Below are 27,714 nucleotides of genomic sequence, written 5' to 3' on the forward strand. Positions count from 1 at the left end.
ACATATGCTCAAGTGCTTTCCTGGATCAGGTAAAGAGTGATCAGTATATGTGTGCTGTTGTTATTAACAATGTCTTGCTGGCATTGTAAATCTTCACTAGATACTTTATTATATATGTACAGGGCTTTACAGCACTTAGATGCTTTTGGAAGGATGTTGACATGACTTCATTTGTAACTGGATGCTATGTTCTCCTAGGACCCCTGTGTTTTTATTTTAGGAGGTTTATGAATCACCCAGGGAATGGAAGGTACATAAGGTAAATATTTGCTTTTATATGCACTTCTCATTTCTGAAAAAAATAATCCATACGAAATGGAAATATGTTTCTCACATCAACAACAGAAAGGTAGGATTCAGTGAACTAACTACATAGGAAAAAATGCCCGAGAGCAAAAGGTAATATGAACATTTTTCATGGTGAATGGAGCCTATATTTGTTAAAATAAGGCTCCAGTACTCCCATTGACTTCAATGGATTTATAATCTGAGTAAGAGCTGCAGGATAAACCCCTAAAATATAAGCTCTGTAAATATATTTTATTTTTATTTATTTTATTTATCTATTTCATCCAGTATGCTCAGTTTGTTTACCTCCGTATTCTTTCATCATACTTTCATATAGTATAAAATATTGCATATATTTCTTTTATTAATGTTGACTCATACTTGGTTAAAAACAGTAAAACAAAACCAAACCAGGATTCTAACAGGTTTTAATCCTGTCAGATTTTTCATGCCAATGAGTTGCCTTATCCTCTCACCTATATAAAACCCTAGAAGAATTAAACACAAATGCCCATGTCATGTGTTAAATTAGCCATCAGAGTGAGCTCATATGTTCCTGGAAAGCAAAGATGTTGATACTAGCAAAAAAGTTAGAAATCTTATCACAAGTCTTGTTCACTTTATTCACACAATTGGTTTAATTGACTTCAGCTGGATTATTCATTTGGGTAAGGCAAACAGGATACGATCCCTTATAAAGCTAAAGAGTTCAAACAAAATCACTCTTTAATTTACACGGAGCTTTTCAGGCATGTGAAATTTCAGAGACCTAAATTGTGGCTGGCTCCTGTGCAGGGGACATAGGAAGATTTCTTACAACCTCTCTGGGCTTGTCTACACTTACCTCGGAAATTCGGTGGCAGTCGACCAGAGTTACGCAAGCTACGCAAAAAACTTGCATAACTCCCGTCAACTTCTCTGCTTCTGTTCTGCATGCCGTCTTCACTGCACTGTGTCGACGGGAACACGCCACTTGAGAAGGTGGTCTTAATACATTGATTTCTGGATTGACTGAGTGGGTCTTCACTGACCGCTCAGTCGATCCAGAGAAGTCGATCTGACGGCGGCGACTTTGCCGCCATCAGTGTAGACATAGTCTCTGTCTTTACACAGGGGGCCAGTTAAAATCTGATTGGGTTTATAATTCTTTCTCCATCCACCCCCTAAATTTGGGGCCTAAACAACCTGATTGTACCCCTTTAAGACTGGTAGTCACAAAGAAGTACTATATTATTGTTCCTTCTGCAAGTGTATTTGAGCTTGCTTTGAGCCATGCACTCTGTTGGAGTCACTGAGAGTGGGTTTCCAGCTGTTTTTTATTCAGTACAAATACTGGGCCAGATCTTCAGATGATATGTTCTTGTCTAGCTCTGTTGAAGTCACTAGACCCCAAGGAAGGTGTAAATGGGCATAACTCCATGGAAGTTAATGGAGCTAAGCTGATGAACTCCATTTAAGCATCTGGATCACTGATTTCTAGCCTGAAGTCAGTGGGAGGGTTGAGATTGATTCCAATGGGAACAGGATCCCATTATTTGTATTCTGAAAGAAGGGCAAACACTGTTTAGAAAAAGCTTTGAAAAACCACTTGCTCTAACTACACACCTAACATATCCTCATTTCTAGTCATGGGCTTCATTACCAGTTAGGAACTCTGGGAGGTTTGCCGAACCCTTCATTCCCACCCTGGGAGAAACAGACCAACAAAAGGCTAAGCATGATTACTTCCAGGAAGAAAAATCTCTGTATTAAAAGCCAAGTAACGCAGAACTACAATAATAAATACACATTATCCGAAATGGGAAATACACTGTAAAAGGTTCATTAAAGTTCAGTTTCAGCAATAACGATATATACTGTATCAGTTTTAAATCCTGCCAGAAAAGATCCCTCCCATGTCAATAAAACTGCTAAGACAAAGGTATTCATATACAAATAGCTACTCTGACTAAAACAACTGCAGTTGAACAGGGCTTTTCGTTTCTGTTCTTTTACTAAAACGTTCATTTAAAACGGCTATTAAATATATAAAACAAACCAAACTACACAGGATTTGGTCGTTTTCTGCTCTGAATCTTGGGCACATGAAAAGAGGTGTGTGTGTAGGGGGGGAAGGGGGAATCCCTTTTGAACACTGGGGGAAGAAGGGAGAGATGTTCCGAAAAGGATTCATTGCAGAGAAACCGTCAGGTCAAAGCCACCCCGGCACCCCCTAACTCTTCCTTCCACTCGACTGAACCCCAGGAAACTTGGCCAGGCTCCAGACCGGAGCGCTCCACAGAACCCAGGGCGAAGCGTTTACAAACAGCGCACGGGGAGGGGGATCCGAGTCAAGCAGCGTCCGCCCCAGTCTCAGGGCCCACCCCGCGAGCAGATCGCCTCCTGCCCCGCACAGGGAGAGGAGGGGAGGCGGCCCCAGCGGGGGCAGGCTATTTCCCAGCGGCAGTGGCGGCGGTGGTGGTGCTTCTCCGCTGCTCCATGCCGTTGGGCAGGAAGCCGGCGATGATGGGCACCGGCCAGATGAGGGCGGCCACGCTCCACACGATGATGACCAGAGTCATGAAACAAGCCACCAGCGTGGACTCGATGGGTTTGCGGTTCAGCCGCCAGCCCGGCTCGCCCTTCAGCTCCTCCAGGCTGAAATCCAGGCAGCAGAAATTGAGCGGCTCCCCCTGCAGCCAGTACTGGCCGGGCTCGGAGAGCGAGGAGGAGGAGGAGGAGGAGGCGGCCGCCGCCCCCCGGAGGCGCCCGACCCGGCGGCCCCGCACCCAGCTGCAGCCCACGCAGAGGCGCAGGTCCTGCTGGGCGCCCCCCGCCGCCAGCCCCAGGTGCTCGATGAGCAGCGGCGGCCCCACGCGGTGGAAGGCGGCGGAGAAGGCGGCCCGCCCGTGGCCGTTGGTGGAGAAGAGCAGCAGGTCGCAGGGGATGCCCAGCGGGCGGCTCCAGCGCACCTGCAGCGAGCTCAGCATCTGCCGCTGCACGCTGATGTTGCAGGGCGCGTCCTCGGGCGGCGGCTGGCCGGCGACGGCGGCGGGAGGCTCCTGGCTGGGGCTGCCCGGCTCAGCGGCGGCGGCAGCAGCGCGCCCGCCCGCCCCGCGGACGTCGCGCTCCAGGCTGGCCAGGGAGCGCGAGGAGGAGTTGATGGGGGGCAGCAAGAGCTCCGGCTCCTCCTGCCCCCCGGGGCTCCAGCCCTGGCCGGGGGGCAGGCAGGCGGCCAGCAGTGCCGGCAGGAGCGGCAGCAGCATGGCACGGGCTCAGAGCCGGCGAGGAGGAGGAGGAGGAGGCTGCATGGCGCTGCCGCCTGCTGCCACCCGGCTGGGGAGGGCGTGGGAGCCGCCGGGCTGGGGCCGCTGCCGCCGCCGCTGCTCGGCGAAGGGCTGAGGAGGGAAAAGGCGCGCGTGACGGCAGCAGCTCGGCAGCCCGCCTCCGCTCCCCCCTCCCCCGCCTGCTCAGCCCCGACGGGAGGAGCGGGCCGGGCGGGAGCCGGCCGGGCTCGGCTCAGGCGCGCTGGCAGCAGGGCGCCCCTCCCTCTACAGCCGGGCCCCCTCCAGGGGTCTCCTCAGAACGGGCTTCCCGCCCCACCCTCAGCGCCAGGAGCGCTCCCCTCGCCCCCTCCTCCTCTTCTCCCCTCCCTCTGCAATCGGGCTCCCGGGCCTTAAAGCTTCTTGCCCTGCCCTGGTGTTTTTCTTGTGTCCCCCGTGTTCGGCGTCTGAGTTGCCCAGTGAGTGCAAGTGGGGGCCCGGAGGGGTTGTCCCCTCCCGTCTGCTTCTGAGAAGGGGGTCACCCGAATTTCAGGCGGTGCCGCCCGCCCCTTGAAGGCTTTCCCAGCACCCGACAGTAGCATCTGCCCTGGGAGAAAAAACTGAGCCAGTCGCTCCCTCGCCCTTTGGCCCGGGGGAAAGCAGGGCACAGAACAATGTGTGTGCCACAACAAAAGGTGTGAATTCTCCACTGGCCTCCAAATATCCCCATCACGGCCATGAGAAATACCCCTACGGGCACCAAGACAAAAGTAGTGTGTAGGACACTAGGTGCCCGGCCCAACCTTCCACTCCACAGCCTGCTGTTCTGTCCCATTTGAGTTTCTTCTGCTGTAGCCCTCCCAGTGGTTTTGGGGGTGTTTGGTTTGAGAGCACACAGGAAGTTAGTCTGAGAACTGACTTTTATAGATGTCCTTTTCTTATGCTTTTATAGAGGAGAAAGTAAGAAAACACAGGAGGAAATGCTGTAAAACTGTCAAGCATGATCCCCTGGCTGTTTTTTGTTTTTTGTTTAATATCCTATTCTTTTAAGTTACTTTGTTCTGAAAGAAGGAACTCAGACTTTGTTCACAAGAGGGAGTTCCAGCATCCTGGAAAGAAAAAGAATCGCACAGTCTTAGCCCTTGCCTGGCAGTTAGAGGTTCACAGGTCTGATTTAGAGAGAGAGAATGTACTTCCGTAAATGATTCATCCACAGTCATATGCCAGAGGATATTTAATCCCTATATAAAAGATTTGAGCATGAAAACAATTACATGAAACATAAAACTGCCAATTATATTACATTAGTGTGAGCTTTATATTTTTAAAAGACAGCTTTATAATAATTTCGGCATCATTTTGTTTTCAGACTGTTTTATAATTTGACAGTTACGATAGTTTTATGGTCGTGACACTCGGCTTAGCCTTGCCTGGCTAACAGAGCTTTAGAAATGGACAGTGGTACAATAGGAAGAATAGATACAGGGTGTGGACAAGGAAAATAACAATATGGACTCAGCTGTGGCATTCTTTAGCCACCATCCTGCACTGGGGGTGAGACAGAGCTGTACCACCTGAGAGAGAGCCATGACTCTGTTCACTCCATCCTTCCCTACCTTCTCTCCAGCAAGTTCCCCTGGAGAGGGAGATTTATTTGTATTACCATAGTGCCTATGAGCCTTAGTCATGGAGGACCCGATTGTGCTAGGTGCTGTAAAAGCACAGAACAAAATGATGGTCCTTAAGAACATAAGAACATTCATACTGGGTCAGACCAATGGTCCATCTAGCCCAGTATCCTGTCTTCCAACAGTGGCCAATGCCAGGTGCTTCGGAGGGAATGAACAGAACAGGCAATCATAAAGTGATCCATCCCCTGCTGTCCACTCCCAACTTCTGGCAGACAGAGGCTAGGGACACTCAAAGCATGTAGTTGCATCCCTGCCCATCCCGGCTAATAGCCATTGATGGACCTATCTTCCATGAACTTACCGAGTTCTTTGTTGAACCCTGTTATAGTTTCAGCCTTCACAACATCTCCTGGCAAAGAGTTCCATGGGTTGGCAGTGAGTTGTGTGAAGAAGTACTTCAGCAGAAAACCAGTGAAGACTGTTTTTCATGCGTTTGCTGTTTTGGTGCCCAATCTGTCTTCCATTATGCTAAAGGAGAGACTGCTACTGACCACAGGCAGATTCACATGGGGGATGCTGGAAGCAAATACATAATTTGGTTCAAATCAAAATCCCAGGAGTGAATTCAGGAGGATTCACAGGTAGTGTTGTTCAGCATATCTGCATTGCCTCAATAAAACTGTGCTGATTTACACCAGCCAAGGATCTGACTTCAGATTTGCACTGAGGATGGAGATGGAGGGGAGGAACTTTCTTGGTTAAGAGTTCCTTTTCTGTAGTAGGATGTCATTTCTGAATATGTGGAGTTGAAAGTAGTTGGCAATGGGAAATAAGATAGGAAAGTAGGCCAAGGATCCTGGACCACACCATAATGGAGAGGTTTAGCTGTAGAAAGTTGTCTATTATCAATCACAGAAAAAGGATGTAGGAGCAAATCAGGACACCAAATTGTGCTTGATCTTCACTGAATGCCAGGTAAACAAGAAAGATGTCATAGTCAACAGTGTCACTTGTAGCTTTGTGGCTAAAGCTTTGCCTACACTACAGAAATTTGTCGACATATCCAGCCACCAGTAGCTGACATCCACACTACTCTCCTTGGGTCGGTGGAGTGCGTCCTCACCAGGAGCACTTCCACCGACCTAAGGGGAAGCGTGGGGGGAGCTGGGAGAGCCCCTCTCCCCCATCCCAGCTGGGACACAGGGACTTCCGCCCTCCCAGGCCAGGAGCTGGCTGCAGCCCTGGCCTGCGGTTTGCACGGTACCATCTTGCCAGCGTGGCTGCCGCCCAGCTGCAACCCCAGGCGCAGGCGGCTGCAGCCCCGCTGGCAGCCCAGGATGCTGGCAAGCCACGGGCAGCTGCAGTCCAGCTGTGAGCCTGGGGGCAGGCGGCTGCCGCCCATGGCTTGCTGGCAACCAGGACTTGCAGTGGGGCTGCAGCCTCTTGCACCTCACTGCAAGCCTGGCGGCAGCTTCCCACACCCCAGCTGGAAGCCCAGAGTTCCCTGGGCTTGCAGCCAGAAGGCAGCTACCTGCAACCTGCAGCAGGAGCCCAGAGGCTTCCCAAGCTGGGCTCCAGTCCCACCCCCTTACTTGTCAATTTCACTGCTCTAGCAGAGCAGTGATATTGACAAGTATGACAGCTCCTCCACCACTCTAAAGGAACACAGTGTCTACACTGACACTGTGTCACCCTAGCTCTGCCAATAGAGGCCTATGACTCTTGTCTAGGTGGTTTTATTTTGTCGACAAAACGGCCCTATTTTGTCGACAAAACGGTCATTGTAGTGTGTACAACAGGACTGTTTTGTCGACGAAACTTCCTAGTGTAGACAAGGCCTAAAAAGGATGAGAAGGAGGCAGGCTCCAATGAAAGACATGGATAGTTAACTACACATAGAAGTTTTAGTACTGTGAAAGGAGTGAGAGCCAGGCAGGAAATAAGCCCTGGGATTGTTTTGAGAGAGCTGGTTATTTCTAGCTGAGAAAACATAGTTTTCCAAGATGATGCTAAGAAAGGTTTGATTGGTTAGTGGGTGAGAGCATCATTGAGAAGGATTTAATAGAATCATAGAATCATAGAATATTAGAGTTGGAAGGGACCTCAGGAGGTCATCTAGTCCAACCCCCTGCTCAAAGCAGGACTAACCGCAGCTATATCATCCCAACCAGGGCTTTGTCAAGCCTCAGCTTAAAAACCTCTAAGGATGGAGATTCTACCACCTCCCTAGGTAACCCATTCCAGTGCTTCACCACCCTCCTAGTGAAAAACTTTTTCCTAATGTCCAACCTAGACCTCCCGCCCTGCAACTTGAGACCATTGCTCCTTGTTCTGTCATCTGCCACCATCGAGAACAGCCTAGCCCCATCCTCCGTGGAACCCCCTTTCAGGTAGTTAAAGGCTGCTATCAAATCCCCCCTCACTCTTCTCTTTTGCAGACTAAACAAGCCCAGTTCCCTCAGCCTCTCCTCATAAGTCCTGTGCTCCAGCCCCCTAATCATTTTTGTTGCCCTCCGCTGGACTCTCTCCAACTTGTCCACATCCTTTTTGTAGTGGGGGGCCCAAAACTGGACACAATATTCTAAATGCGGCCTCACCAACGCCGAATAGAGGGGAATAATCACTTCCCGTGACCTGCTGGCAATGCCCCTCTTAATGCAGCCCAATATGCTATTAGCCTTCTTGACAACCAGGGCACACTGCTGACTCATATCCAGCTTTTTATCCACAGGTCCTTTTCTGCAGAGCTGCTGCCCAGCTCGTCGGTCCCCAGTCTATAGCTGTGCATGGGATTCTTCCTTCCTAAGTGGAGGATTCTGCACTTTTCTTTGTTGAACCTCATTAGATTTCTTTGGGGCCAATCCTCCAGTTTGTTTAGGTCACTCTGTATCCTATCCCTACCTTGCAGGGTGTCTACCACTCCCCCCAGCTTAGTGTCGTCTGCAAACTTGCTGAGGGTGCAATCTACCCCCTCCTCCAGATCATTAATAAAGATGTTGAACAAAACCGGCCCCAGGACTGACCCCTGGGGAACTCCGCTTGTGACCAGTTGCCTGCTAGACATGGAGCCATTGATCACTACTCGTTGAGCCCTATGCTCTAGCCAGTTCTCTATCCATTTTATAGTCCATTCATCCAACCCATACTTCTTTAACTTGCTGATAAGAATACTGTGGGAGACCGTATCAAAAGCTTTGCTAAAGTCAAGGTATATCACATCCACCGCCTTCCCTACATCCACAGAGCCAGTCACCTCATCATAGAAAGCAATCAGATTGGTCAGGCATGACTTTCCCTTGGTGAATCCGTGTTGACTGTTCCTGATCACCTTCCTCTCTTCCAAGTGCCTTAAAATGGATTCCTTAAGGACCTGCTCCATGATTTTTCCAGGGATTGAGGTGAAGCTGACCGGTCTGTAGTTCCCTGGATCCTCTTTCCTCCCTTTTTTGAAGATGGGCACTATATTTGCTTTTTTACAGTCCTCAGGGACCTCCCCCTGTTGCCACGAGCTTTCAAAGATAAGATGAAATGAATGGACAGTGGTTGACTGAGTAGAGAACTGAATAATGTCTTTATGTTGCCCATTGAGATTCTAAACAATAACACTTCTTTCATAGCAATTACATCAAAGCCTTTACTTTATTTTTTCATCTGCCACCTCTATGGATTTGTCAAAAATTATTTGATTAAAATGGTTGGAGGAAAAGAGATTAAATATGATGACTAAATCAATAATTGTTTAGTGTGGCAGAATTGTTACTGAGAACTTCCAGCATTAGAGAACATTTAATTTAATTGTCTATTACATTGTTCTGTAACATATTTGTACATAAACTTGCATTTCCTAATAATTGTTTTATTAGTTTGTCATTGGAAAATATAAACATTTACTGTAACAACATACTAGAAAATAGCTTCTTATAAAACATTCAGTTTTGCAGATCCACTGTGCCTTTCCTAACCTACTCTGATACAAAGTCTTAGGGCTTGGCTGTGCTATTACTAATATTAACTATCTCTGATAGAGTGGAAGGATGGCTCAGTGCTATCCTGGGACTCAGGAAACCTTCATTGGCTGTTCTCCCACAGATTCCCTGTGTGACAAAGTAACTTAGTCTCTCTGTGCCTTGGATCTCCATCTGAAACATGGATGATAGCACTTCCCTTCCTAGGGCTGCTGTGTGGATAAATACGTTTAAGATTGTGAGGTACAGTATAACACCCTATTAAATAGAGAGCTCTGACGTTTACATTACTGTATAATGTTGCTCTAAACAAATGCTCATTGTTGTAATTATTATTGTTTGATATTTAAATGACAGTGATTGTAAATCTGTTAAAACTTGCTAAATAACTTACTTGCTAATAGATAAAGAAATTAAAAATAACTTGCTAAATAACTTGCTAATAGATAAAGAAATTAAAAAGATGGTGAAGGTGCTCAGATACTATGATAATGGAGGCCATACAAATACCATAAAAGAATCGCTTGATAGATTGCCTGTTCTATTCATTCCCTCTGAAACACCTGGCAGTGGCCACTGTTGGAAGACAGGATACTGGGCTAGATGGACCCTGGGTCTGACTCTGCATAGCCATTTTTATGTTCTTATGAATGAACATTTATATTGCAGTAGTGGTCAGGGCCAATACCAGATTGGGGCCCACAGTATGAACCTTACAAAATATAATAAATGACAGTCCCTGCCCCAAAGAAGTTACAGTCTAAAAGACAAGATGTAAGTACGCAAGGTTAACAGGAAATCAGAGCTTGGAGGCGAGGGGCACCGAAGGAGCCAGGGTAATGTGTGCAATTCTTAGGCTGATCAGCAGCAGTAATCACAGATCTCCACCTGCCTAGATGTTGTCAGGTCATACTTTGCTGTCTACATTACAGCAGAGGAGAATTTTGAGGAGGGACTTGGAGGGTGAAGTAGTGGCTTTACAGATTTGACTGGGAGCTTTGCCCACCCATAACTTGCAGCAGGGGTGAAAGTGCAAAAGTTCTTATTGGAGAAGCAGGAGATTGAGGCTGACACCATTGTCCGAGCAAAGGCAGGACATGACTACAGTAGGATAAGAGACCAGATAGGTAGGGATAAATTATTAATGGCTTTTAAAGTGAGGACAAGAATTTTGTGTTTGAGACGATAGAAGAGGGAAACCAAAGGAGGGACATAAAGAGGGGAGTGACATAGAGTGACAAGCCACAATTACCTTATCAATAGCATTTTGAGTGAACTTGAGTGGGGTAAATTGCAGATATCAAGATCAGAAAGAGGAGATTACAGTAATCAAGTTGCAATACGATTAGACTTGGACAAGAATTTTGGCAATGTGGACAGAGAGGGAAGCTCACATCTTGGAGATGTGCAGGAAGAATCAGCAATATTTAGAAACAGCATGGATATATGGGTCTAAAGAGGGGGCAGAGTATTATTAACAAAGAAATTAGCAAGAATATACCACCCAGATCAGCTCTGAGCTGGCTGCTCATGGGGTTCCCCTTCAGGACTGCCCATCTCACACCCTAGACCCTTCCTCTGTAGAGGTACTCTTGCCTCCCTTATCCATGTGGGGTGAGGATCCCACCTGCTTCAGTGAGTCAGCAGTTACTCCTTTCCCAGCAGTAACAGCAGCTGCTAAGAGGGATGGGTGGTTTACAAAATCATAGAAATGTAGGGCTGGAAGGGATCTCAAGCAGGCAAACCCACCACCTGTTCTACCAATCATTTGGAATATTAATTAATTAAACCACGAGGCACATTCTGGTATGTCAAATAAAAGGTGACTGCATTTTCCACTCCACTGATTAATCCAGCATCATAAATATTTGCAACACATCTTTAGTAAACAATTTGGATGGGTTTTTTTTAAGATCCAAAATAAATTAATTGGCAAAAAGATTACTGAAGTCTGGTTTAGATAAGGTCCAGGGATAAGGAAAAGCAAAATGTCCAATAAATATACACTGTTTATAAAATCCCATTAGAACTCTACATTTGCTTCCATTTGGATAGTATAGATCACTGTGGGCTAAGTGGTGCTAATTGCACAGACTCCCCAGCATGGAGGGGTTGTGCAGAGCAGCACCGCTCTGGGAGGAGCACTGAAAGCACTGTGCCTTGGAGCCAATGTGTCCTCCTGGAGTGCATGTGGACTGTGCAAAGTGCCACATCCCTTTAAGCACGACACAACATGCTACGCCATCCCACTCTACACAGACAATCAGCTCTGCCGATTCTCCATCCCTCTCTGCCCCAGAGTGGTTAGGAAGCTGCTGCAGGATTGCAATTCTGCCCATCCGTTACACAGACCACACAAGATGGGAGATTTTCCATACCCTCTACACGCTGTGTGCCTGCATGAGATTCTTCACTTGGCAGCTCATGGAAAACTGGAAAGCATTCTAGTTATAGAGTTCCTCTTGATGTATTTCTCTTCCTCTGTTTATATTTCTAGGGCCATTATGGGAAAACAGGATCTTCTTTTCTGAGGAATTTATCTGTGCCTCCTGCTAATTTCCCCAGCAACGATCACAGTCCCTGTGACATCAAAACTGGCTCCTGTCCTCTGCAAAATTTTATGATATCACAGACAAAGGATTAGGGGATGTATTCTGCTCTCTGTTACAACAGTGTAAATCTGGAGTAACTCCAATGAAGTCCATGAAGTTCAGGTTTCACCTTGCAAGGTGATGTGCACTTGTGCCCTGATCCAGCAAAGCGTTTTAGCATGTGCTTAACTTTAAGCACACGAACAGTCCCATTGACCAGCTTCAGCACAACTGCTTTCATTCTTCAGTGCTCTGTGTTACACTGCTGTAGCTGAGAGCAGAATTTGTGATGCGAAGTGAGGAATGAGCAGCAGCAGCACAATCTTTTCAGAAATGCAAATCATTCTATTTTCATTCCAATAACCCTAGTGATCAACAGCAGAAGAAAAGATGTATAGAAAATACATGACGTACCAGTAGATTTCTCTCTAAATACAGTGTTTTCCACAAGGCAGCAGCTGCCCTTTAAATGAGTGGGAGTGTAACTTGCAATGCTGTTCATAGCTTATCACTGAAATTAACCATGTTTAAATAGGGTTGTTTAGCACTGTGGGGCCAACTTTACTACAACATAGCTTGGTTTTGCCCATGTGAATGTAATTTACATGCAAGTAAAAGGCTAGATCTCAATAATTACAACTGTCAGTGTATTTTAATCTCCAGCCTGTGGGATTTATTGCATAGGTTACCATGTCAAATGTTAATGTTTCAAATATTGCAATTTACCTTTACCTTTACAATTCCTTCACCTGCCTTTTAACCTCCTTCATCCCCCAATTCATGCTGCCTTCAGTAGTTAGAGAATACGTCAAACACATTCACTGTCAGGTCTTCTCAATGTCTTTGCTATGACTATAGGCCCTGATTCTCCTCTCACTTATGCCATGGTAAACCTGGATTAACCTCATTGCAGTCAGTAGAGCTGTGTGAGTTCAAAAGATCCTACTTTCCAAACTCCAACAGAAATTACCCACTCTACACAGTATCTCTACAAGGCAAGTCTCAATTATGAGAAGGGGGATATGCAACATGTCAACATTTTTAGGGCATTTTTATCCACTGTACTTGAGTAAAACCACTGAGGAAAATAGAGCTTAAAAGTAGTTCTCTGTATTTTTACTGCAAGTCAGAAAAAAATAATTAGTCTCCATGGGATTCCCACTGCACAATGACATCTGGGGATATTGACAATGATGGCCCACTAGAATAGCAAAAAGGATAATCTGACAGAAAGATTAGGGTATTTGAATTGGCATAATGCTCTACAAGATCATTATTCCTATTGTTTTTTTTTTCTGCTTATTTGAATTTTGAATTAGCCATGTTAGCTCTTTCATCACAGGCAACGTTTCACATCCTGAATCCAAATCAGGGGCCTGCAAGCAGCAGCATAGACTAGAATCATGTTTTCTTGATGTTATTAAATATAGGGGGCCTGATTCTGCAAGGTGCTGAACACCATCATCTCTCATCACACAGCACCTCTCAGGAGGTGCTCAGCACTTTGCAGAGTCAGTTTCATGAGTCTAATTTAGTTTTTCTTTTGTTACTTTTGTTCATTTTTCCACTTTTTATTTTTCTTTCTCTGAGCACTGATATCCTCTTACTATGTGGCACTCTTTCTTGTCTAACATGAGTCAGAGAGAAAGTGTGATATAGTATACAAACCCCACATGCACCAGGAAAGGGTTAATGGGCTGCTGAGGATCCAATCAGCTTTGCTCCATGGGTACAGGCTAAAAGGGGAGAGCCCTGCTCAGCTAGGGTCTGGCGAGGAAGGAGAGTAGAACTTCAGCTCTCACTGGGGGAGAGAAGGCTGGGGGCTAGGAACCAAGGAAGACTGATATCTCTCAAAGCCTCCTTGAGGGAAGGTAGGCCCGGCCCAGGATGATTACCTTGTCTGACTGCCAATGGCTGACTTAGGCCTGCATGACCCCAGGAAAGGAGGAAATGTTTGTTTTCTTGGTACACTGCTGAACCTGGGAGGGATGAAGAGTCTGTTGAGAATGAGCCCAGGAGGAGTGGAAGAGTTTCTTTCTTTGTGTTTATTTTGGATTTTGGGTACCCTGGAAGGGGTGGGCTTTTATGTGACCTAACTGGAGGGCAAATCACCTTCCCTTGGGAAGTGTTGGAGGGTGTGTGGATCAGCAGAAGATCAGGAGGGAGGAAGAGCCATTGTTGTACTGTGCCACTCCACAAGAAGGTACACGGGGGGATGCATGGCCACTGATGGCTTCTAAGGATATGTCTCCAATGTAGCTGGGCATGTGCTTCCAAGAGCAGGTAGACAGACCTCCTCATTCTGCTTGAGCTGGCATGCTAAATATAGCAGCATAGCCCAGATGGCAGCTCAGGCTAGCCGCCTGGGTGAAAGCCTGCCTGGACTCGGGCAGCTAATCTGAGCTGCCATCTGTGCTACTCCTGGCTACACTGCTGGTTTTAGCATGCTAGCTCAAGCTGAGCTTGTGCATGTCTGTCCTATCTGCACTGAGAAACATGCTTCCAGCTGCAGCATAGACATAGCTTAAGTGCTAATCAGTGCTAGACCCTAATCCATTGACTATGCTGCAAGGTACTGCAGGGCAACAGCACCTCTTGAGTTCTGGGAAAGTGGGCGGGACAGCTGAAGGCTCCTCCCCCAAGCTAAGTGAAGGAGCTACTGAACCCAGGGCTCAAATAATTATAGGGAACAATGGATGAAAAACAGGCTCAGGAGTGAGGGTCACAAATTCAAAATCAGAGATCCAGAGGGGGACATGAAACAGAGAACCCCAGAGAGCATCCACAGCTCCTCAAAAAGCTCTGTTTAGCTAGGAAGCTTGTCTCTTTTACCAACAGAAGTTGATCCAACAAAAGATATTACCTCACCCACACTGTCTCTATAAATTTCTGAGGCATTTTTAGGAATGCTTGAAAAATGGTAGCTCTCCAAACAGTGTGTCCACAGCTATATTCAAGACCATAATAAAAGTTTTTAATTACTATAATTAGAGCTGGTAAGGAAATTGAATTTTTGTTTTATGGGAAATTCTGATACTTTTGGGGGAAATATGTTCCAAATTAGGACAAAAAAATCTGAAATCTTAATTTCCCACATAACAAATTCCTAAACATTTAGATTCAGGGCTATCTAAATATTTTGTTAATGTCAATTTATTTATTTAAATAAAAACATGTCATTTTAATAAGATTTAAAAAGTTTCATTTTGATTTTGTCATTTCAATTCATTTTATTTGGATTTTGGTAGTACATTTAAAATCGTTTTAATATCATATATATTTTATTTAATCTTATCTAATATTTTAATATAGTCCAAATGCATTGAAACAAAGTTGAAACAAAATATTTGCATTATCGAAACAAAACATTTTGATTTTATTGAAACAAAAGGAAAGTTTCAACTTATTCCCATTGAAAGTTTTGTCAAAATTGACAGGTTCCTACAAAATATTTCAGTTTTGACTAAACTTTTTTCAACAGAAAACTGTTCTTCTGAGCATTTTCCCACAAGCTCTAACTATAATAGTTAGAACATTGGCTCCTTTGCACACACCCCGCAGCTCTGATTCAAGGAAGTATTATTAGAACAACTCTCTGAAGAGACCGTGCTCAGTCAGTCAGAAATTGACCAGATATTTCTAGATTGTGCCATAAAAGAAAAACTGACCTAGACACTTCTGCTGCTGGTTCCAATGTACATGGCATACAAAGGAAATTACACAGGGATTGCTCAACCATTGATTCAGTGGGCTGGATTTTCCTCTTACACCGGGGTTAGACCAATGTAATTGGTCTTTAACAGCGTTGCTTCAGATTTAAATCCATATGAAAGGATAATCAGGCTTGATATGTTGGACCTTAAGGAATTTCTGTTTTAACATGCTTAGTAACCTGCTGGAATATAAATGTACGTTGTTCCAGTGATTTCAGTAGCAACTCAATGGTTCATATTCTCAGTTGATGTAAATGGATGTAGCTCCATTTAACCACTGACTACATCCCCATGGAATTTCACAAAGACAGTAAGCACTTGATGAGCTAACTCAGGAGTCAATTCTGAGTGAGACTACATTTGTGGTCTGAGTCCTGTCAGCCCATCTCCTGTAAATGGTGAAGTGCCAGATAAAGACATCATAGCTATGGACATAATGACTTTAGATTCTATTTCAGACCAATTCACCTACAACAAGTCTTTGGAGACAGTTCTTTGGATTGTTTTCCCTGGAAGTTTTCAATAAAAGCGAAGCTTAGTGTGACGCTGAGTCAGTGAGGGTTAAATGACCAGCAGTCAGCAACCTTTAAGGATATATTAGAAAAGTATTGAAATGGTAAACAGAGTCATTCCTTGTAAATAGTTAGCAATGCCATGTTAAACAGACTAGACAGAGTTCTTGAAATGTAAACCTGTATTGTTACAGAGTTAGAAGTAAATTGTGTTTGTTTGTGTTTACCTATATCTTGTTAGAAGTTTAACAATGTGGTCTAATTAGTCTGTAGATGCTAAACTTCAGTTCCTGTCTGTAATGTTTCATTACTATATTCTATTAGTTCAGAGATCAAAAGGAGGTATTAACATTTAGATGAAACTTGTGGTTTAATATCACTGTCTTTAGTTCTCTTTGAAGTTTGTAGTAACCATTTGAATGGTTTGCAACTAGTTATTGATGTATGCCTAGGAAATAGAGATTTACTTGAAAGCAACAATGTATATTACCTATTCTTCATCCAAGAAATGCCTGCTGTGATCACTTGCTGCAAAGGGGTTTATCAACTGAACTTCAGCTATAAAGGAAGCTTTGGGCCTGATCCTGTTTTATCTCAGATCTCCTTAAACTTTGTCAGGGGAAGTTCAAGTTGCAAGACTGAGGTCTCCAGGTGTGTCCTGGATTATCCCTGCAAATTCTCATGGAAGAATTTGAACAAACTCTACTCATGGACTGCCTATTGGACTAAAACCTATGGAACTGATTCTAGAAGGACTTTTACAAATCATCAACTTCACCATCTCTGCTATGAAACTGACCTAAGAATTTTATTCATATCTGTATGTATAATGATCTTTTAAACACAGTAACACTCTTTTCTTTTCTTTTCTTTTCTTTTCTTTTCTTTTCTTTTCTTTTCTAAATAAATCTTAGATTAGTTAATAAGAATTGGCTGTAAGTGTGTATTTGGGTAAGATCTGAAATATTCATTAATCTGGTGGGTAGTGTCCCGATTCCTTGGGATTGGTAGAACTTTATATATGGTGAATAAGGTTTTAAATAACCTTCACTATATACACTTGGCTGCCTGGATGGGAGTCAAAGGCTGGATTGCTTAAAGAGAACTGTAGTTTGGCATTCTTAATAACCATTCAGGTATTATAGGTATCTATCTGCCCCAGATAGATACCAACATATCTCTTGCTGATCCCCCAATGCTGACTGAAACCTTGAAAGTGATTCACCTGCTGTCAAATAGTAAAGCACCTGGAGCACGTACTATACCAGTAGAAGTCTATAAGGCAGGAGGCTTGCACATGGCTTTGAAACTGACTGAATTTTTCCAGGCAATGTGGACTCAAGGAACTATACCCCAGGAGTGCAAGGATGCATCCATCATTCACTTGTACAAGCAGAAAGATGGCAGATAATCCTGCAACAACTATTGAGGCATCTCCTTCTTGTCAATAGGCAGGAAAATTCTCGCCAGAATTCTGCTGAATCACCTTGTGCAACACATTGAACAAGGGCTCTTTTCTGAGAGTCAGTGTGGCTTCAGGAAAGATCATGTGACCAGAGACATGGTGTTTGTAGCTCGTCAATTTCAGAAGAAATGCCTGGAACAGAACTCCAACCTGGATTTGACTTTCATTAACTTGACAAAAGCATTTGATACAGTCAGTTAGGAGGGCCTTTGAAAGATCATGGTAAAATTCAGTTGCCTGGAGAAATTCATCTCAATGATTCAGCAATTCCATGATGGCATGCTCTCTCACGTTATGGATGACAGTGAGTCAGCTGAACCATTCTCAGTCACCGATGGAGTCAAGCAGGACTGTGTTTTGGCCCTAACCCTCTTCAGGATGATGTTTTCTGCCATGCTTACAGATGTCTTTCGTGATTGTGACAACTTTGATGTATGCATGCAAAACCTGGACGGTGTACAGATGCCATTGATGAAGCTGAATCACTTTCACATGGGCTGTCTGAGGAAACTGAGGATAAGATGGTAAGACAAGGTTCCAGATACTGAGGTTCTCAGACAGGCAGGTATTTCAAGCATCCATGCTCTGTTGATGAAATCACAGATGAGATGGGTAGGCCATGTCACCAGAATGTGAGATGAGTGACTGCCAAAGATCTTTTATAGTGAGCTAAAGGAGGGAAAGTGTTCTCAGGGAGGCCAGAAGAAACGTTTCAAAGACTCCCTCAAGTTATCCTTGAGGTATTTCAACACTGACCCAGAGTTTTGGGAAGATCTCTCTCAGGATCATTCTATCTGGCAAATCTCATCCATACTGGAGCCACAGTCTATGAGCAGAAGAGAACTACTGAGGCAGAGTAGAAGTGCCAGCAGCGTAAATCTCATAATAGCAGTGTGTCTGCTGTTAATTAAGTAACCCATAGCGGCATCTCTTGTTCAGTGTGTCCCAGACAGTTCAAAGCTCAAAATGGTCCCTGGCGCACAGTAACTGCTCCTGCCATGCACCTAGACAGTGGGGAGGGCAGGGGACAAGGTGAGGTCATGCACCTGCTGGTGGAGTAAGCCAATTGTGCTGGAGAGTATGATGGCTTTTGAAGGGGTCTAGCAGCATGTGGGCTGTCTTCCTGAGCCAGGGAGATCCTGCAGGAGCAAAGCAGCTCAACAGTGCCTCAAAAGCTGAGACCTTTACCATAATGGCAAAATTTAGCCTTATCTGTCAAGAATAGGTAAAATGATCCCTGTAGCTAGCAAAGTGCTTTGGGATCCTTTGGGAGGAAAGGTGCTATAGAAATATAAGATGAATCTTACAGATTATTAATAGACATTTCTATAAGGATAATATGCAAACTGTAAAGGGAAACTCATTCTGAATTAAATTACCATAATTTTTTTATTACTGTCTCTCTTCTGGAGACCTGGATAATGCTGCTAACAGTGACAGGTTGAGTAAGAGACAGTGTTTGTGTGGGTCAGAGGTGGGAGCATAGAGAAAGACTAATTATATCTCGAAACTTTGCATATATCTGTGCTGGATATAAATGAATTATGCAACCTGAAACTGAGCTATTATCCCACAGGAAGCTGCAAAAAGGTGTTCAGGTCACCCAGAAACATATTTAAGCAATCCCACCTTTCCCAATTCTGCATACTCTTCCTATGAATTAAAATGGATATTTTCTGCATCCTTCACCTTATGTTTATTGGACAAACGAAAACAGGCTCCCTCTTATCTACTCAGGAGATCACATGCATCTTTATACTCAAAAAACACAAAAGAAAGCACCGATGCTATCTCTGAGAGCTAGGAATAGCATTTTTTCAATGTCTCTTTATGAATTCAGGTTATACAAAAAATTTGGTAAAATAATGCCAAAGCAGTTCTGGGTGGGCTGGGTGAAAAATCAGACATGCCTGTTAAAAGTATTTGGGTTCAGTCAGTTAAAGAAGATAGAATTGGTTTTTGCAATCATTTAAATGTATTACTGGAACAATTTGACATGTGGCATCAGTTGCTCCTCCAAAGCCCATTCTGCCATGCTGCTTTGGTCATGGGTCTTGGCTTGACAGGGCAGGGCAGGGCAAGGCTGGGAGAAGAGGCATTTTGTACTGCTAGTCAGAGTGGCCAGAATATGTAGAGGTTCCTTGACTGAGAAGAGGAAACAGTTTCTTTACAGGAATGTCACTAAGGATGTGCAGTTGAAGTACAGGTCAGATTTAACCTGGTGAGATATTTTATCTTTAGGCTGGTGCTCAGTGGGTTTAACCCTAAAAATACTTTCCCTAGTTACAGCAAGCTCCATGAAGAGTAATTGGAAGATCTTTGCTCTGGCCTGGCGCTGTGACAGGCACTTCATTCAGCACTGCATGTTTACTGTCTGAGAAGAGGCTGTATTGCAGGAGTGGATGAAGCTATTCACATCAAAGAACTTTCCTCCTTTCAGAATCTTCTTCCCAAATTTAAATTACAATCTGCTAAAATATGAAAAGGAAGCGCTGATTCTCATTTTCACAACACTGCTCTGGCAGTCTTCAGGGGCCTTACTGTAAATGAGAATCAGGCCCTAAGAGAAGAACTTGGGCCCTAAATCTGGAACTTCTCCAAACCCTAGTCTATAGCCCCAAGAACCTGTGTGCTCATTTGAGTCCTAAACCAAATAAAAAACTAGCATAGTGAGGGCTTGATCCAAAGCCCATCGACTCCAATGTACCTTTTTATTAGGCCCTAAACCCACTATGTCCTTCATTCCCCTTTCCATGCCACAGAATGTTAAAAAGAGATGGACCCAAACCAAAAACTTCAAATTCTGGAGGGAGAATGAGCTGTTCAAATTCCAAAAACCCGGATCCTGATCCAAAATTTCCAGCTGTTCCCTCTCTCTCTATTGGCCCAACCCAAAACTCACTAGCAGATCACTGGAAGAATAACAGAGCGTCTGCCCCTTCAAGGGCTGGGGCAGCTTGTTCTGAGGCAGAGTCCCTTTAAGAACAGATGTTTGGGCCTCATTTAGGGGAATTATCAGATCCAGTTAGGAAGAGGTCAGGTGATAGGGTTGCCAGATTTGATTGGAGTATTCCTGTAGGTTTCATCACATGACAATCTTTAATTAAAGATTAATCTTTAATTCCTGGAGATTCCAGGACAAAGCTGGAGAGTGGTAACCCTATGGTGATTTCCTGAGGAGCACCTGATTACTATAAAGGCTAAAAGAGCTCAGTTGAGGAGGAGAGCTATAGGAAACATGTGGCAGAGGAAGAAAAGAGACTGCCAGGAAGATGACCTAAGGAAGACTGGGGAAGAGTTGTCAGGAGCAGAGAGGCTCTTGCAAGGAAGTTCCTGGGACAGGGAAAAGGTAACTGTTAGTGTTATGTTGAACAACAAACCCCAAAATGAAAACAGAAGATTGTCAGTGCAACCAATAAATAAGGCCCTCGGGAATGGGCTTGAACAGATTGTGGGTGTGGTGTTAAGCCTTCCTGGGTTGAAGTGACAGGCCAGCAACATATAAGAAAGTTCAAAATCTGGATGTGCTTTTCCAGGCTGAACCTAGTTTTAATTTAAGCAAGCTGTGCTGTTCTTGTTCTTGCTTAGTTGCCTCCAGGGAATAATATGAATCATCTCAGCATATTGGAAGTCACACAGGAGAGCAGAGAATATGATGTATTTAGTTGCTGATTTTTGGGGGGGGAGAGAAGTGTCATATTATAGAATAAGAAAGAGCAACATTTCACTGGAATATCTCTGGCTTGTTGAAGACAAAAGAATCATTTTAAGTCAGATCACCTTGTGGACAGCCTGACATGGTGAAGAAGAGAAGATGCCATTTCTTTTTAAAAATAAAATACTGAATAAAATGCAAGACTTAAAAAAAAAAAACCTTTCTACTCATGGCAGTTCATTTTTATTGTATCTTCCCCCGCCCCCTTGGTTATTATATGGCAACTTCTGCATTTAAAATCTGGAGCTTGAGGTTTGACACCTACTTAAGATCAGGTTAAATGCTACATAGCCTGTTAGCACCACAGTGACTGAATGCATCCTCATTAAGTGGAATTCATACTAATAATGCCCCAGTTAAGCAGCAGTCTGTGCTGTTCTCTAGGATTAGGTAGAACTGGTTCCCTAGGAGACATCCCAATAAAGCAGTTCTCTGGATAACTGGTGGCTACTGTACTAAAGTACTACAACTCACTTACTTATCATACCATTACCCTTCAGTGAGGGTGGCTGTTCTCTGCTTGTTAAAGAGGTCTTCAACATAAGGTTCCTTCTGTCCTCTTCACTGCTACTGGAGAGCAAAATAGCTACAACCTTAAGCAATGGTCCCTACCCCCTGAGTCTAGGCAGAAGATGGTGCTTCATCTTATCAGACTTTTATTTGGCCATAATGATCCACATATTTGTGTCCTCATGGCTTGGTTACCAAGGTCAGTATATCTAGAAATGAAATTGCTAAGTTTGGTAAAGCTTCAGTTGACTCAAAATTTGACAGTTCACCTATCATACTCAGCAATACAACCTGTGCATCACACTGGTACTCACTCACTGCATTGGATCCTCAATGAGTACAGTGGCAAGTTCAAGGTTTTAATTCCTATCTTCAAAACCTCCATAGGACTAGCTCAATTCACCTGAGAGACGGCCTCACTCTCTGACACTGTGACCTTCCACAACTGCTATGGAACAATAGAAGTGCCAGTCTCAAGAGTGAGACTCATGGGTGCAGGAGACAGAGCTTTCTAGGGATGGCCACAACTTTCTCACAAAAAAGATCAGAAGGATCACAAATCTAAGCACCTCCTGACTGAATTGCAAAACTCTTTTCCTCAACCTAGCCTTCCCAAATCATTAAAACAATAATTAAAAAATAAAAATAACCTCCAGAGCAGTGGAGAGCGATGGAAAAGAATTGTCTCCATCATTACTGCTTGAAAGTTTTATAATGCTAACACTGCAGTATTCAGTTGATGTGGTGGGTTGTTTTTTTGTTTTGTTTTTAGTAAAATGATAGGTTGCTCTAGATTTTCAAATGGCTACAGCTTTCAAAAGTCCCAGTCTCCTTGTTTGGAGGTGCAAATCAAAATATTTGCTGCTTCAAAAACCTGCCACTATGCACTACTTGGCACTCAGTTAGGATGGTAGGTAGGGTTGCACCTGCCAGCAGGTAGGAAGAGGGGCAATTACTTTGATGTAAACTCCCCATTGAATTGTGAGCACAAAATGTTTGGTTGCAAATTGCACCCAGGCAGAGGGACAATGGGTCTTTGGAAAACCTAACACTAAATGTGGGCCTATCCAATACAGTGTGTGTGCACAAATCCATGTAGCTAGTCATGTTCATGCAGGGATTTGTAGACATTCATCCAGTAACGTCACATGCAAAATGGGCACACATATAAATGCACTCTTGTTGGAAAATATAGCCAATGCTAGCTGCAGAGAGGCTGTAGCATATTTTGTGAGATACAGTATATGGCATGGGAATCAGTCAGTGAAGCTTTTACATCTTGATTGCTATGGAACACTACAGGCAGCTATGCCCAGGTAGAATGCCTGGCTGGGCTGCTGACTGTATGAGCTACCTATGATTATAATAAATGATGGCAGCATAGCAGGGTCAATGGGGAAATCATAGCAGACTGTTCAAGCAATTGATAAGATTGAAATACATTAGCCACTGCTTTTTAATTTGGAGATATTGCTTCATTCATATACTGCCTTTCTTCAAGTGTCTTCTGTGTAACATGGTTTCTTGACACTGGTTAATGTCAGAACTGAATTAGAGCTCTTTCTTTTCCCAGCAAAAGTTAAATACCAGCATTTCCCTTCAGTGTAACATTTCTTACTGTTTCAACAGAGCTAGAAAAGAAAACGATACAAGAATTGAAAAAGTTAAAAGGTTAAGAAAATAAATGTTCAGGGTGGGGAGAGAAAGGGAAGTCTCCCAATGCAGACTTATTTAGACTGGCTCTGTACTGCTCACTTCCAGTATTTTCTCACAATGGGTGAAGCTCAAAAGGTTTAGATGTGCATCCAGGCAAGTAGATGATTTTCTGAATCTTAACCAAACCTTTAGAGTTACAGCCGATTAAAAAAACAGCAACAGTTGCCAAAGTTTCAGGATGTTTTGACCAGCTCTATCTTGCATCAGTGATCTCTGTTCTTCAGATGGCTGTGTAAGAGACTGGGACATAGGCATTCTGGCCTAGCAGTCACAACTGGGCTAGTGGACATCAAGGACAGCCACAAAATGGTAGTCCATGGGCAGAGGTCAGAGGAATTGCTAGAGCTGGGTTCAGTAAGCAAGCACCAGACCCAGGCCAGGGTGGAGATTAGAAGGAGTACCAGGCTAGAATCAGAAAGCAAGAGTCAGGGTCAGAGTCAGGTTGAAGTCAGAGATGGGAAATCAAAAGACAAGAAGTCACATCAATCCAGAAGTCTGCATGGTTATCCAGACAACTTCTTGGGACATCCTCTAGGGTTAAATAGTGCACTTGACCAATCAGAGGGCTGCAGGGTACTGTCACTCTAAACCCTTTGGGCAGTACTTCCTGTGTGGCGCTCAATCCCCACAGTGCTCTTTGGATGAGGTTCTGCCTGCCCTCCTAGGGCAATGTCAGCTATCCCAGGCTCTGCAGACAGGGGTTTTAGTCCCCACAGATCCTTACAACCTGATCCCACTTCCCACAAATCAATACTTACCATTCCCTCTCCGGACTCCCACTGCTGCTGCTACTTGCCCTAGCTTTATAGGTGGAGGTCTGGCAGCCTTTAGAGCTGGAACATTTGCTTGCTGCTCATTTGCCAGCACTCTGCATTTTTGCTGTCTGAGTGCACAGTGTTGTTATAACAGGAGGCCTCAGAGCATGGATCACTTTCTCTTCTAGGACTCCTTGCTGACAGCTCACTGTGCCTTCTGCAGCATAAGCAGTGAGAAGTCTTCTAGGTGCTAATAAATGAGCTATGAACATATAGATCTGTGGGGCCTTCAGCTGAAGTGTGTGAGGAGGACGGGAGGGTTTGTGGGACTGGCTCTGTGGGGAGTGAGAGCAGAGAATGGATTGACAGTAAGCATGACAGTTTACCCACAGCAACTTGAACACGAACAAGGACTGAGGCTGGACAGTGTGTGAAGAATCGAGACAGTTCTGGCATTGCCTGGCCCGGTTTGCCCATCCTTCCTAGCTAATGCTTGCGCCCTGCTCCACAGCTCAGGTGACCTTTGCTGCAGCCGTCCTCAAAACTGCTTTAGAAACGAACGTGGTGCCCTTCCTCCACTGCCTACTGCAGGATGTCAGGCACGCACGGCTCAGGGCCTGGTCACACCCCTTGGGGGCTCTATAGAGGAATTGGAAACTTTGACTGGATGTGTTACTCTGCCAGACACCTGTCGGTGTTTGGGCGACTGCCTCCACATGCTCCTTCCTTACTACTGGGGGCCACCTACATGAGACAGGACAGGATTTAACTCTTTGAGCACTGGTCCATGTTCTGCATAAAGTGGAAAATGCCTTTGTGTCTGTCTCCCATACATAGTGGACTAGGGTTACCAGACATCCCAATATTAGGAGGCTTGTCTTTATATACACAGCTATATCCTCCTCCCAAAAAAAAGGTGTCCTGATGTTTCACACTTGCTATTTGGTCACCCTACGGTAGACAGTCAATCTATCAAGTTATTTCACCACATGAAAGCTTTACCCATGCTTTTAATAGCATGTCGACTTGCTTGTGCTATAGAAGAGCATTTCTAAGGTGGGGGGGTTGCCTGTGGCAGTTGTTCTCAACCACCCTTGGGGGTACGCAGAGATCTTCCAGAGGGTACATCAACTCATCTAGATATTTGCCTAGTTTTACAACAGGCTACATAAAAAACACTAGAGAAGTCAGTGCAAACTAAAATTTCATACAGACAACGACTTGTTTATACTGCTTTATATACTATACACGGAAATGTAAGTACAATATGTATATTCCAATTGATTTATTTTATAATTATATGGTAAAAATGAGAAAGTCAGCAATTTTTCAGTAACAGTAGACTGTGACACATTTGTATTTTTATGTCTGATTTTGTAAGCAAGTAGTTTTAAAGTGAGATGAAACTTGGAGGTTCGCAAGACAAATCAGACTTCTGAAAGGAGTACAGTAGTCTGGAAAGGTTGAGAGCCACTGGCTTATGGGATGGTGACGGGCTTGAAATATTTCACATTGCAATAGATAAAAGAAATTAATTACAGGGCTGGTATGATCAAAAAGGGCCCTGCCATTAGATGTGCAAATAGAGGCATCAAATTGAAGTCAATGGCAAAGCTCACCTCTGACCTCAAATGGGACTAGGACTTGGCTCCTGATGAGGCTAACAGAACCAAAGGCAGCCTGTTTGTCTCATTCTTGTTCCTTATATAATATCTAGCCCAATGAGACTGCCAGCTATTGTTTAGTTTAAAATAAAGAGTGATGCAGAGGAAATAGCTTGGAATGTGTCAGCGGAGGAGGAGAAGGATCATCCTACAGAGAAATCAAACTGGCAAAAATTGCAGTAACTATAAAAATGGGAATCCTGTAGGGAAAGGAAGTGATTTGCTGCCTATGCTGCTACTTTCTCACCTGGAGACTTGGGGCAGGTACAATGCAATACAATGTTGTTGCTTTTCTTCAGTGGCCTTGACACATCATATCACTGTGAGAGATACAATATGCGCTACAGAGTTTTGTGCAGCAGCTCCTACAAAGGCAGAGTGGGGAGAGCTAAAATGAAAGGCGTTGAGATTCCTTTTTTTTCCATTCTTAGATTATGAAATATCTCAAATTACGATGTGGTAACTGCTGAGGAATGTTGGCTTTATAACAGCAACCACTGTATTCACTCACTCTCTTGTGTAGGTAAGTGCATAGGTAAGGATAAGATTATGGCACAGAGGTCACAGAAGTCACAAATTCTGTGACTTCCAGAGACCCACACAACATTTTCTGCTTCAGCCTTAGGACAGGGAGGCTGGAGCTCTCAAGAGTTGTGGTGGGACCCAGAGCTCACTGCTGCTGCTGCTGGTGGCAGGAGCTCCCCGCCCCCCCCCAGCTCCTACCTGGCACAGGCAGCAGGGGGACCCGGAGCTCAGCAGGGGGATCTGGAGCTCCCAGTCGCTGTGGGCAGCCCCGCAGCTCTGAATCCCCATGGTTGGTGGGTTGACCTGCAGCTCCAAGCCCCCGCAGGTGGGTCCGGAGCTCCCTGCCTCCATTGGCAACAAGAAGACCCCTGCAGTTCCTAGTTGTTGTGTGTGGTGGGGCCCTACACAGCTCCCTGCCACCACAGGTGGCTGGGGACAGACCTGGAGCTCTGAGCCACTGCGGGATCCCCCCGCTCCAAATCCCGGGGGCAGTGGAGGCTCCACAGACCTAGAGCTCCCAGCCCACCTTGGCATTCTGAGCCACATGGGGGACATTTACTAAAAATAACCGTGACAAAATCTTAACCTTAAGCATAGGTGTTATATTTTATATATACTCTATGAATATATTAAAGCTGCAATATATATATATATATATTGCACACCACTTGAACAGGGAGTTGCTTTAGAGGGAAACCTTCTGCGTCCCTCCTACAAAATATCAATGTATCTACCACCTCCTAAAAGTGTCTTGTATACCCGTGAGCCTAATACTTCCTTCCTTGTGCACTTCAAGCTCTCTCAAGGACACGACTTTAGAATCCTGGGTGTCAGCACCATGTCCAGAGGCCTTACTTCTAGTTTTGGACAGTACTCCCAATGCAGGAGTTGACAGAGAGTGCACTTCAGCAGGTCTTTTCTAAGCAGGAGTCCCAAACTTGCCTTTCTTCTCCATCTCTTTTAAATGTGCACCCCACACAAGGCAGAGCAGGCTAGGCTGACCAGATAGCAAGTTTGAAAAATTGGGATGGGGATGTGGGGTAAAAGGCACCTATATAAGATAAAGACCTACATATTTGGACTGTCCCTATAAAATCAGGGTATCTGGTCACCCTAGAGCAGGTTGTTTATTAATCTGGTAGGCTGCACCTGGGGGGAGAGCCAGGGTCAGAAGGACTAATTGATGATGAAGCCCAGCTGGCCTGGGGCAGGCTGAGATTGTATAAAGCCAGCAAGAGGCAACCAGTACAGGGCTGTAGTCTGCAGTTGCTCCCTGGGAGATGTGGGATAGGCTAGTAGGAAACCAAAGAAAGGAATAATCTATAGTTACTCCCTAGGAAAAGGGGTTTTAGGCTGGTAAACTAAGAGGAGGGGGGCTGGAAGATGGGAAGTAGGATGGAGTCCAGGCAACTAGTGATGAGT

The 27,714-nt window shown here is 44.6% G+C and overlaps 1 protein-coding gene across 1 annotated transcript; it reads right to left on the reverse strand.

The window, feature by feature from the left end:
• Positions 1-887: 887 nt before the first annotated feature.
• Positions 888-3,800, reverse strand: TMEM158 (transmembrane protein 158). Its single transcript, XM_067561727.1, has one exon. The coding sequence runs from the start codon at positions 3,531-3,533 to the stop codon at positions 2,718-2,720; it is 816 nt and encodes a 271-aa protein (XP_067417828.1). The 5' UTR covers positions 3,534-3,800; the 3' UTR covers positions 888-2,717.
• Between the last annotated feature and the right edge of the window lie 23,914 nt (positions 3,801-27,714).

This window comes from Emydura macquarii, unplaced genomic scaffold, assembly GCF_026122565.2.
Source record: "Emydura macquarii macquarii isolate MOO-44397 ecotype Brisbane River unplaced genomic scaffold, CSIRO-AGI_Emac_v2 contig_2422, whole genome shotgun sequence".
In the NCBI taxonomy this organism is placed as follows: Eukaryota; Metazoa; Chordata; order Testudines; family Chelidae; genus Emydura; species Emydura macquarii.

Coding starts and splice junctions, on each gene's coding strand:
- TMEM158 (XM_067561727.1), bottom strand. CDS start 3,533: ATGCTGCTGCCGCTCCTGCCGGCACTGCTGGCCGCCTGCCTGCCCCCC.